Source organism: Amphiprion ocellaris, chromosome 7 (genome assembly GCF_022539595.1).
Source record: "Amphiprion ocellaris isolate individual 3 ecotype Okinawa chromosome 7, ASM2253959v1, whole genome shotgun sequence".
NCBI lineage: Eukaryota > Metazoa > Chordata > Actinopteri > Pomacentridae > Amphiprion > Amphiprion ocellaris.
This window is the reverse complement of record NC_072772.1, coordinates 26,173,980-26,187,545: the sequence shown is the minus strand read 5'-3', so window position 1 is coordinate 26,187,545 and position 13,566 is coordinate 26,173,980. Positions and strand designations below refer to the sequence as shown.

The 13,566-nt window shown below is 38.3% G+C and overlaps 1 protein-coding gene across 1 annotated transcript in view; it reads left to right on the top strand.

The window, feature by feature from the left end:
- Positions 1-11,508, top strand: part of akap1b (A kinase (PRKA) anchor protein 1b) — a 40,362-nt gene extending 28,854 nt beyond the window's left edge. Inside the window, exon 11 of the mRNA XM_023283806.3 lies at positions 7,495-11,508. Coding sequence (XP_023139574.1) covers positions 7,495-7,557 — 63 coding nt within the window. The 3' untranslated portion in view covers positions 7,558-11,508. The remainder of the gene's footprint in view (positions 1-7,494) is intronic.
- The last annotated feature ends 2,058 nt before the right edge of the window (positions 11,509-13,566 follow it).

Here is a 13,566-nt window from a genome sequence, read left to right as displayed (position 1 = left end):
GCCGAAGTGTTGCAATATAACATCAATATATTGATACAGTATTGGCAGGTTTAGATCACATTGTAGCTACACTGTCTTATTTAAATACACAAACGTCAAAATTTTACCAAAACAGTCCAGCAGTGTTTAACGTATTGAATTTAGCAATTTAGAAAAATTCACAGGACATTCATGTTCAAACCAGCAGCAGAATTTTGTTGTGTCATACTACTCTAAACTGACATGCCATTGAGAAAAGACAGCAATTCCTTTATGTAAAACACATGTACTGGGACTGTCAAATAGTTCAACTGGCCAAAAGGGCGATCTGTGAACAGGAAGGTAAAGCCAACGCAGCGCCCTGGGTTCAGCTCCAGCTCACGGCTTTTTGCTGCAGCAACCTGTCAAATAAAGCCAATAAAAAGGCCAAAAAAATAACTTAAAAAAAAAGAACATTTATTCACAGCTATTCGTAATCTCGAACTGTGGGTGGATGCGTGTGTGTGTGTGTGTGTGTGTGTGTGTGTGTGTGTGTGTGTGTGTGTGTGTGTGTGTGTGTGTGTGTGTGTGTGTGTGTGTGTGTGTGTGTGTGTGTGTGCGCGCGCGCGTGTGCATATATATATATATATATATATATATATATATATATATATATATATATATATACATATACATATATATATATAAAGTAAAAATAAGTTTTAAAAAAGTAAAATAAATCCTGAATATTGGGAAAAATTAGATGAAACATCGACGTTCTGAAGGTAGGAATGTGAAATCTCTGGTTAGAATGTGGTCAGATGGTTTATATGATGCCATTATTTTACTTTAATGTGTTTAAAAGTAGAACAAAGCAGATCCAATTGGTTAATTGCAATAATCTTTAAAAACAGTGTAAGTACTTCTCTTGCTGTTTCTCTCTAACCGTCGGACTTAAAGCCACAGACTGTCACAGGTTAATCTGGTGGAGATCGTCACACTCAACCGCAGCAAAGCGATATTTCCACTCAGTTAGGTGGAAGGCCTCATTAAACCGAGTATTTTACTGGTAGACTGATCAGCTGTGAGTCCAAACAGAGCAATAACAACAATGTTAAAGCTGACAACGAGAACATTTCGGAACAGTTTATTGACGTCTGTGTGTTTTGAACAGGCATCGGTACAGTCACCTATGCTATGTATTGCCGTTGTAACAGCTGCCTCGCTCACTGAATATCACCAGTTAATCGGAACACCAGTTAATCTTGAACACCGGGAGCAACAGTCACCGCTGAGGAACCGACATCAGGCTGACCGGGTTTGTGATTTAAAAATGCGCACGTGCTCGTTCACTGTTTCTCAAATAGTGGGGCATGCCCCCACTATAGTTAAAGTCCCAGCCCTAATATATATATATATATATATATATATATATATATATATATATATATATATATATATATATATATATATATATATATATATATATATATATATACACACATATAGGGCTGGGACTTTAATGCGTTAATTTCCATTAATTAATTACAGCGGAAATAACGTGTTAAAAATAACGCAGTTAATTGCACCCTCCTCAGTTCCCTCATTTCTGGCACACCGGTAACTCTGATGAACACTCCAGCCCAGTAGGTGGCGGTAATGAACCTAAAGTCTGTTTGTAGCCATGAAGAAGAAGCACAGGAAGCACTGAGTGAAGTCAGGCACTGGTGAACAGTGAAGGAAGACGAGATTGAGCTTGTTGGGCAGAAAGTTTTCTTTTAAAAATCTTCCCGATTGCAGCTTGGATAAAAACCTGGTTGTGTGCAAATTGTACAACAAAGAGTTTTCTGATCACTGCGTCGTTTCAAGCCGACGGTATCACCTCAATGTAAAACATGTTGCTGTAAGCACCAGAGCTAACGTTAGCTACGAGTCATGCTAATGGCTAACGGTGTAGCCATCCCATAATAGACCACTTTTCTAGGCAGTGCTTGAGTTTACAGAAAGTCTTAAAATGTTGAATAAAATCGCTACAATTGCACTTAGATTTGCAGTAATCTGTGAATGTAGCAGACAGATGAAAAATGCAGATAAATAGAAATGAAACAAACATTTTGTGGTTTAAGTTTTTACTCCGTCAAGGCTCTGCCTCCTTGGAGGAGGAATAACCTAAACAACAAAAATATCTGTCTTTTAATAACTTAATTATAAACTTTTTGTTTATAAAAAAAATACATAAATAAAAATTGACATTCCTATAAAAAGAACCATCAAAATTCCACCGTTTATCAGACCCAGAAAAGATGAAAACAGAATGAATCTCTGGATTTTCAACTTTCTGAAGCTCCCTGAACTACTTATGCTGATTTTATGTGCCATACAGTGGAAAAAACTAAATCCAGGCTTTAAATCAGAAAAATCACTTTTTTCTATATGTCCCATTTTCCTTTTTCAAAATAAAATTTAAATTATAGACACGCATATGTCTATTCATTGATTCAACTGTCAACCACAATTTTATTTGAATTGAAAAACTTAACTTATTGTGTCAAATATTGCTATTTGAGAATTCTGCAATTAATTAAGATTAATTAATTACAAAACCTGTAATTAATTAGATTAATTTTTGTAATCCCGTCCCGCCACTACTATATATATGTATATATATATATATATATATATATATATATATATATATATATATATATATATATATATATATATATATATATATATATATATATATATACAGTATCTCACAAAAGTGAGTCCACCCCTTGCATTTCTCCAAATATTTAATGATATCTATTCATGGGACAACACTGAGGAAATGAAACTTTCATGCAATGTAAAGTAGTCACCGTACAGCTTGGATAACAGCGTACGTTTTAGCTTCCCATCAAAATAACTAAAACACAGCCATTAATGTCTAAACTGCTGGCAACAAAAGTGAGTACACCCTGAACTGAAACAGAAAAAATTTGACAACCACTGCCTCAACACTATGGAACATGTCAGAAAGAAAGAAGAAATGGATAGGGGAGAAAAAAAAAGATTCAGCTTACCAATTCTTGTAGCACCGTAAATGTGTTTTAATTGAACTGTAGTTTTCTGTAGTAAACTGTATTTGTTTATTTTCGATTTTCTTATTTATTTCTGATTATTTAAGTTACCAGTTCTTAGAGCACTTCAATGGGGTTTTTTGCTGTCATTTGAACTGAACTATAGTTTGCTATTATTTTTATTTAGTTAGTTGGGGTTTTTTTTGCACTGTAATTGTTTACATAGTTGTATTTCATAATAAATAGTGCAAATGATGCGCATATTGTTAAAAGGTGAATCAGTGTCCTTTTCCAAGTCTTTTACTGATTGGTTGTTAAACAATATATTTGCGCCATGTTGTCGTGAGATGGCGTACCTACCACAACCTACTGACCTTTATTGTATTATTATAATCTGTAGTCTGAGTTTGTGAAAGCAGACATCTTAATTTCTTATTAGTTAGCTAGATTGTGCCCCGACCCCCACCCAAAAGCAAAGCAGTTCAGGCTCAGGATTGTTTTTCACTTTAAGCTCTGGATATGTCACTGATTCAAAATAGTGAACTGAAAACAGATTAGACTTTTACTTTAAGACAGGGGTGTCAAACATATGGCCCGCGGGCCGGTACTGGCCCGCCAGGGGGTCCAATCCGGCCCGTGGAATAAATCTACAATATGAAAAAAATACCTAAAAATTAGGAAGTACGTTTTTTGATGAAACTGCAGTTCCCATATTGTCAGCTAGGGGCGCTCTGTTTTATTCAGAGTAGACAGCATGACACAACACTGTGACTCAGAACTTACAGCAGATGGCAGCAATACGGAATCCGGGTCTGTAAGCAGCATTTTGTCTATTGGAATTTTACCTGCTTTTCTGCTGGGCCTGACACAGTCATCAGCAAGATGTCTTTGTCAAAAAGGAGAAAAGTGGACATCGAGTGTAGGATTTTCCAAGAAAAATGGACCAACTCCTATTTGTTCACTGAGGTGAATGAGAAACCTGTGTGCCTGGTGTGTATGCAGCAAGTTTCGGTGCTCAAGGAATTTAATCTTCGGCGCCACTATGAGACTCGGCATGGCGAAAAATACAACAACTTGCAAGGAGAACTGAGAAGACAGAAGATAAATGAATTGTTGGCAGGTTTGAGAAAACAGCAGTCTGTTTTCACCCGGAACCGTGAGGTCAGTGATGCTGCAGTGAAAGCCAGCTACCTAATTGCTAGCAAAATAGCATTAGCATCAGAGTCTCTGACGGGGAGTTTGTTAAAAGTTGCATGCTGAAGGCTGCAGAAATCGTGTGTCCTGAGAGGCGACAAGCTTTTGCCAACATTAGCCTGACGAGGAATACCGTGGCAGACAGGATTTCAGAACTATCGACGGATTTGGACAACCAATTAAAACGCAAAGTGGAGTCATTTGTGACATTTTCTGTTGCAATTGATGAGAGCACTGATATTACGGATGTCGCTCAACTGGCCATATTTATTCGTGGAGTTGATGAGACTTTGACTGTCACAGAGGAGTTTCTTGAGTTGGTCCCTATGTTAGACACCACAACAGCCGAGGACATTTTCCACGTTCTCATTGGTGAGCTGGACAGGGTTGGAGTGGACTGGTCCCGTACTGTCAGTCTGGCTACAGATGGTGCGCCATCAATGATCGGGAAAAAGGCGGGTGTTGTGGCAAAGTTTAAAGACAAAGTACAAGCCGCAAATGGAGGGAGTTGTTTCTGGACATTCCACTGTATTTTGCATCAGGAGGCCTTGTGCTGTAAGTCGTTAAAAATGGATCACGTCATGGAGGTGGTTGTCCGAACTGTTAATTTCATCCGAGCCAGAGGTCTGAATCATCGTCAGTTTGACTGCCTTCTCAGTGACAGTAACATTACCCATGGCCTGCCATACCACACTGAAGTAAGATGGCTAAGCCGAGGTGCTGTGCTAAAGCGCTTCTTCCATCTTCGTGAAGAAGTCGGACAGTTCATGAAGAAAAAAGGTAAACCTGTTGTGGAATTACAAAGCCCACAATGGCTGCGGGACCTTGCATTTATGGTTGATATTACAGAGCACTTGAATAATCTGAACAAAATGTTACAAGGGCGCAAAAAAATTGTCACCCAGTATTATGACAGCATACGTGCATTCAAGTTGAAGCTCACATTGTGGGAGACGCAGCTTGCAAGCGCTGACACTACTCATTTCCTCTGTCTAAGAGATGTATGTGCAGCCAGCATCAATGCTGACATGAGACAGTACAAAGACAAGATTACGGGATTGCTGTGGGAGTTTGAGAAACGATTTCAGGTCTTTAGCGAACTCGAGACAGAATTCACAGTTTTTCGCTCACCATTCACAGTAAAAGCTTCTGATGTGCCCTCCGACATGCAACTTGAAATAATTGATTTGCAGTGTGATGTAGAATTGAAGGACAAATTTGCTTCTTTGGGCTTGGAAACATTTTATCAGCATCTCCTTCCAGGCTACCCTAAATTAACAGCACTGGCTGCAAAAGTGTTGTGCATGTCTTTGCAAGCAAGTTTTCTCAGTAATGAACATTAATAAAACAAAGCTGCGCACAAAGCTCACACATAAGCACTTAACTGACATTCTGAAATTGGCTGCTACTCAGGACATGATGCCTGATATTGATGCACTTGTGCAGGCTAAAAGATGTCAAGTTTCAGGAGCAAATACAAAGCAGGAGTAAATCCTGTAAAATGCTGCTTTAAACATTGTTTGCACGATGAAAAAAAATGTTCCTAAATGAAAACTTGCTCTAGTAAATACTGTGAAATTCAGTGTTAGTCAACAGATTCACTACAAAAGTGTTTGGTTGAGTGGAATATTATTTCTAATGCATGCCATCAATATTATGTATATAGTTTTTTAATATATACATTTTATACATAAACAAAGCAGGTGACTATTTTCTTAATTGTCTGTATAAAATAGCTGCTACTTAAGATTTAAAGGTGTGCAGAGTTAATTTAGGTGTTCAGAATTACTTTCCAGATATGGAAAATGGACTTCAAAAAATTTCTATATTTTGATGAGTTTGATTTTTTTTAAATTCCAGGACTATGTTTTTAAGTTCCACATACTTGTGACTAATGTTGTGCCATTGTACAATCACTGTGATCAGTCGTAATGCACAACGCACACAAATAAATGTTAAACTGAGGCATAGTGTTGTTGAAATTGCACTTACTTTAATCTCAGGTTGTTCATAATATATTTTTTAAAAGGACAGTTCATTACATATACAGATTTTTATAATATACTTGTTCTTCTTTGCACTAAAACATCTGAAAAACTTAGACTTATTGTTACTTCTCGGTAACTACGGTATAAGTTTACTGGTCCGGCCCCCTTGAGATCAAACTAGGCCGTATGCGGCCCTCGGACCAAAATGAGTTTGACACCCCTGCTTTAAGACAATCGTGTTTTTGAAACTTTCGCGGGCCACATAAAATGACATGGCTGGCCGAATTCAGCCTGCGGGCCTTGAGTTGAACACGTGTCCTAGACATTAAAGGTCTTGCAGTTAGTGCATAAAACAAGTTAGATTAATCAATTTTAAAATAAAATCAAAAGGTGCAACCCTAGATTTTGGGGTTGGGTTACCCTCTCTCCTATCAGTGTTTGTTTTTCCTAATAAGGCATCAGCTGCTTTGAGTTTTAATTTTTTGAAAAGCCTGACACGTCAGTGTTGAGTGTGAAGTAGTTTGAATAAGTGCTTAATTAGTTATACTGAGAAAGCAGCAAGCAGTAATACCTGAGCCCAAGCAATCGGCCAGTGCCACACAGCCATGTTATGAACAAGCACTGCATCAGTAGTACCCTAATCAACACACAGTCCTGCAAAGGACTGCAAAGTAATTTGTCCTAGTAAAACTTAGACACTGTCTTTTTAGCTTAGCTTTGTTAACCAGCAGAAATAGTGAGGGTACCTTTTTTTTAACTTTTGATGTACAGTATGTTTGTGCACAGTATGTATGTGTGTATATATGAGTAAATGCAATTTGTATGTATATGAAATCAGAACACTACCTGTCGAGTGTTTGCACTCATTTACATACATGTTTTTCTCTGTTATTTAATATTCTTATTAGTATTTTTATTCATATTCTCAGTGTGTTTTCTCTCCTTCTCTGGAGTTTCATTTCTTCTTTCTTGTAATATTAGGATTTCACTCTTGAAGTGTTTAATGTTGTCTTGTTACGGAATCTTAGCGCTAATGATGGTGTTAAGAGAGAAATCAGTTTAAGAAAAAGAAACTTTGAGTGCCTCAGAAGACCGTTTGTTAAACATCTGCAGTCAAATTCATTTTCGGTGGCTGGACAGAGAGTGTAGAGAGGACAGAAAATAATAAGTGAATAAAAAGTTGTTTTTTTTTTTTAATGAGAATGTAAAATTGCATAGTGGGGAGTATGTAAACTGGTAGTTTTCTGTTGTTTGTTGTCGTCATCGTCTAAGTGTTGGTTTTCTTCTCACAGGTGATTTCAGTGAACCGTACGCTGGCAGAGAGGAGCCTGGGTGTTTGGGTGGATGGATTTTGAACCTATTACATGCTCTGACCTCCACACATGCCACCCACCCCCCTTGCTTTCTTGCGGTATGGGACCTGGATCATCCTGACGGTCCCAACCCCACCAGACACAACACTGGATCGAAGAAGATTGCTTTTCTTTTGGGATTTTTTTTTTTTCATTTTTTTTTCCAGATGTGCTCTTCCCTTTGTTTCATTTGGTAAGAAATTAAATTTGTTGCAGGCTCAAATCTATGAGAGCACTGCTTCAAAATAAGATAACCTTCCCCTCTTGTTCTTGTACGCAAAAAAAAACATAAAGAAGGAAAAACAGAGGTACTTGTAATTTTTTTTTTTTTTTTTTAAAGAAAATCTATATTGTAAGTAAATAAAGGTTTAATCAATGTTTTTTTTTCCATTCCCCTCCTCCTACCTTCATTTTTGCTGTGGGCCTTTGCACCACTGACTGAAGATTATCATGCTGCAGGGAAGGACAGTCACTTCTGCCAGATTATTTAGACACAACACTTTGGAATTCCCGTGACACCTTGGATATAATCATGTTGGTCGGTTCTTTTTAAAGCTGACTGAGTTGATGTCTGTATAGAAGATGGGGAACAGAAAGGTCATAGCACTGGAAAGAGCAGAGGAGGTCAGATGGTGGAACCCCGAGCACCCAGCCGGTCTGCTCAGCCCTGTGCTGTCAAGCATTTTAGCAAGACCACTTATAGCTGAAGAGGCAGTTCTTTATGTGGGGCCCATTTGAATAGTTTTTCTGGGTTTCTGAAGAGCTTAGGTGCTGTGTTTGCAGCAGTTGGGATCACATGGTATTTTTGGTTATCATTTTGGACCATCATGACAACATTTATATACAGACAACATAAGTTCAGATTTTTCACAGCACAGTCAGACCTTAACAATGAAATAGGCTGAACAAACTGGTAATGATGAAAAAAACCACCATGAATTAAGGAATTGCTAACTGTCCTGAAGTAATTTCATATTTTATTACAACTAGCATAGTTGATGTCAACTTGAGTAAAGTGTTGTCTTTCACTTCACCTGGGTTCACTGTCTCACTGTGTGTGGGCTGCGGCACTATCATATTGACCCCAAAATGCATAGTTTTTTCCCATTGATTTGGTGCGCCACTGCACCTGAGTCTTAGAACTATAGGGAAAATCATTTGTTTGTAATCCTCAGTGACATGTTCAGTTTCTAAAGACTGATATAACTGTATAGATCCAATATGATTTTGTTTTAGCACATCCATATCCCAAAATCTAGTTTTCCCACTGTCCTGAAAACTGATTTTTTTGTTTTATCTTGTACACAATATATATCTTCTGCTCTCAAGATAAAAATAGTAAAAGGAGGAACTCTGGACTGTGGGAACTCTGTAAAAGATTTTGGGATGTACTGTCCCTATAGCAGAGTTGGAGTACATTTTCAGAACAATAACAAATAGCTGAACATTTAAATCTGAAGGGAAACACAGCTGCTAGTGGTGTGTTGACCTGTTTGTTGGTCAGATTACTGTATGTCTCATGCATGTCCTCTGGTTTAATAGTAATTCCAAAGAAAACAGGATGTTTGGAGCTGGGATTAATACACTATGTGATAGAGTTGACCAGGAGAGAGTTTCATTGTGATGCAGGGTGCTGCTAATAATTCAAAGCTCTGAGCTCTGCAGTGAGCAAACTACTAAAAACTTAGACTGACATGGGGAGACTACACAAGATTTAGTGTGCTGCTCTTTAATGCAGACCTTATGTCAACCGGTAAACTAAATTCAGTGTGTGTCAGGAGTTTGCATTGGCAATCTCTGTACTGTGGTATACAGATTTCCATCAGGCTGTCTGTTAAAGTACACTGTGATACAAAGCAGGACCTTGTTCTTCTTATGTCGATGCTGGAGTTAATTTTTTGATGATTTGGCCAAGTCTTGGCTTCCCACTAATTCAAAGCTGGCTATAATTTTACTTGGATCTGTCCTCTAAGTCTGATTTCAGCCCCATGTCACTGCCTGAATAATGGGAATCTCAAAGCTAGCAATCACTGCTCCGTTAATTCTGCTTTAGTTTCAGCATTGTCAGAGCCATGAGAGGAGGTCTATAAATGGTATGAAATGTGATACCTCAGTGCATTAGTGGGGCAGTAAAATATTTTCAGCAAGGGGAGATCTATATAATATTAGCACAACTTGAAGGGAATATAAAATGATACTCTATACTCATATTCAATGTAAAACAAGTTTTAAGTGTCAAAATTATACATCCGAAATAGGTTTTCACATTTAACATGTAATATATTTTTTTCCACTCCCAAACCCATCTAAAATCAGATGTTACACACACATATATATACATATAACAAATTTAATCTAAGATTGTTCTACAGCCACAGAAACTGGAAGACAGGACAAGATTGTGGCCGTAAATTCAATTTACAAATGTAGTTTAAGACAACAGTATGTGTATTTGTTGCCGATTACTCTCACAAAGTCGCCTTGAAAGACTTTCCATAATTCAAATGCTGATTGGACAAAGGAAGGGCTGTAGACCGACTTTGAACTGATCCTCTCAAGTAGCCATGCAGTGTATATTTGTAAGGGAGTGTTCCAGCTTTAGGATGCACAAAAATCTCTGCTCTCTATTCCAACTTGAACCATGTGTAACAGTCTACTGGATGAGAAATAGCAAGATTGTTTTGAGCTGGACAACATTGTTGACCTGGATCTGAGCTCATGAACTCATCTCAGACATGTTGAAACATGATTTAAGAACTTGGAATACTTGATACTGTTTTTACCTGGTAGTGTTGCTTTCTGGAGTAGCTAAACAACATTTGGAGAGCAGGGTCCTGCTGAGCAGAGAGAACTACAATTCTGCGATAGGCTGCAACATCATTTACTGTTGATTTTCATTTAAGTTTGCATCAGAATGTTTCTTGTTGTCATGTTTTGGATTTTTTTTCCCAGACATTTATTTGTAATGTTGCAGTTCGACTTTCCTGTGTTTGCACTTCTTGTATTGCAATGTTAGATTCAGCCTGAAAGGGCCTGAATGAACCCTGAGAATGATTCATTTTCAGTGGAAATGAAATCATTGTTACTCTAGCAATAAGGCAGCTTTATTTTAGACAAATTGAAGGACAGTGGGAAGAGGGGGAGGGGCTTTAAGTGTTATATTTGAAACAATTAAGAACCAGGAACATTATAAATTGTTGTCAACCAACACTTTAGAACTCAATAATGCAGATCTTCAAGAATGTGTCTCAAGAAGGGTTAATTTGGTGGTTGATTTGTAAATCAACCTGCCCGAGGGCAGCTGATGGCGGAAAAGGACATGATTGTGCTAAAAATATGAAACTGCTGTAGGAAATTACACATTTGGACAGATGAACCTACAAGACATATGAGCTGAAGGAGGTATCCACATGTTGATGCTGGAATTGGAGCAGTAGCCATATTGTCTGTTGTTGGTTTGTTTGCATCCTTCTGTTCTGTCAGCTAATGTCTCTGCTCCTTTTTGTTCCTCCTTTAAAAAAAAACAACTCAGATTACATACGCTGTGCTCATATTTTTCTCCCCCTTTTAACAACAATCCCTGCTGCCCACAAACATTCACCACACCTTAAAATTCAAACTAGAGTTTTGTTCATTTCTCTGTAAATAAGATATTTGACTGAACTTTTCTATAACACTGGAGAGAAAGAGATATAAAGGGAACATTTTTTGTTTGGTTTGTTCTGGCTCATCCTGCCTCACCTCTTTCAGCCACTCGGTGTTCTCGAGCTGTTGGACTGAGTGTTAAGTGTTTGCATAGCTAGACAAGTCATCATTTGATTATTTAAATGGGTGTTCAGCTATTGTGCCCAAAAGCATTTAACATGTACAGATCAGTTTTTGCTAGGCTCATCTTAAGTTTGATTTGTTGATTGTACAGATCTATTAGGAAAAAATAAAAAGTTATTGAAACTGTTTCTGGTACTTTTTTCTCCAATGAGTTCAATGATGGAGGGACTGCGAGTTGCTGAGCTTTTATCACCGTTTATGGAATCTACAGTTCAAAGTATAATATGAACTTGTAGGGATGAATACAAAGTATTTCAGAATATATTCTTGCACGACTGGGACATAACAGTAGATGATGGGGGCCTTCTACTGTGCAGCACTGTAGCTATGCCCCAATTCCTTACATAAGCACATTTGGAGTGTTAGTAATTTCACACCAAGTATACCAGGAGTACACCAAAATTGTGAAATGGCAGTTTTCATGTTATAAGTTTGGACATATTTTGCCATAAATTCAAATAGTTGTTGGTGTAAGACTACAATTTATGGCAAGGGAAGCACTGTCTGAGCCAAATTTCACAGTAGTCCCACCAACATTGTAATTCAATATCATGAATGCCAACTCAAATTAATGGGTTGCTACAATCCACAAGGTTCATCCTCTGAGCACCGCTGATATTGGTACCAAATTGTAAAGCTCCACCTCTCCAACAAAAAACAAGCATGGACCCCTGGAAGGGCTGCACAGTGGATTGGTGCTTAGTACTGTGTCGCCTCACAGCTAGAAAATCCCCAGTTCACGTTCCGGCCTTCGCAGGTTCTTTCTGCATGGAGTTTACATGTTCTCCCTGTGCATGCGTGGGTTTTCTCCAGGTACTCCAGCTTCCTCCCACAGTCCATAAACATGCTGAGGTTAATCGGTAACTCTAAATTGTCTGTAGGTGTGAACGCGAGTGTGATTGTCTATGTGCAGTCCTGCGATAGACTGGTGACCTGTCCAAGATGTCTCCTGCCTTTACCCTCAGTCAGCTGGGATAGACTCCAGCCCCTTGTGACCCTAATGAGGATTAAGCGGTGTGTAGCTAATGGATGGATGTACGTGGAATTTGTCTTTCAATCTTTCAGCTCAAAATACCACAAATATTGCTAATTTTCCAATGATTGTAAGAACTATTGTAAACAGGATATTTCATTGTCTGAAGCTGAAACCACAGATCTGCTGTTGTCCTCGCCCTCTTCATGAAAAAACAAAACTCTCTCTACATCTGTCACTGGCAGCACCAAGATAAACAGTTGACCGTACAACTTCTGTCAGCAGAACAAGTGTGTGAGATGAGGATATTCTATTGCTTCTAACTTTCTCTCCTGGAGATTGTTTGACATGGAAATATTGCAGAATTCACAGCATAGCTGTTGGTTTGAACTCGTGTATGGAGAGTTTGCCAGACAATTTTGCAGTTAAAATCAATCTTTAACTGCACACTGGGAGTAGTATTCTTAATGTGCTTCGTTTCAGTCATATACTCACTCCATGGTCTGATAAAACAGACAGAAAAAATATTATTCGGAATTCAGCTGTATTCAAAGAAAATATATGAGAGCATTGAGACACCGGCTGAGTTTAGGTTGTGCTGAAGTACAACAAGGAACATGAAAACTCAATAACCCACCCAGTCCTTGTTTATTGGTTTCACATCAGTCTTAAATATATATCTTCTCACATCAGTTTCCACCATCTCCGAATGTCCCTCTGCTTTACAGTTTCAGCAGAGCTATGACATGTACCCAACGATGCTCTAACTCCATGGATTTTCTTGTTGTGGGGATATGGCCATCAAAAATAAAGGTAGCCCACTGGGTGCTTGGTTTTGTCACATGCTGGGAGTACACGTAGACTCTTGCATTCCCTTTTGCAGCCAACAGCAGAATATTTGATGTGCTTTGCTCGTGACTCAGACATTTCAGAGTTAGCGGAGGCAGTTCTATGAAAAGCTAATCTCAATAACTTCAGCTTCCTCATCTCTGTCCTCATGCCCATGACCCAGAAATCAATATTGACGTACTGTCATTGGGGATGTCTCCATTCTTCAAAGGCATTATGACATGACAACCACAAATAAAACACAATAAAAATAGAAATTCACCTTATTGTATTTTGAAGTTTCAAGAACCTGAACAAACTACAAGCTTAGTATTTGTAGTTGTGTCGCACTTAAATGAGATACGGGATAAGTGTGAGCTTCA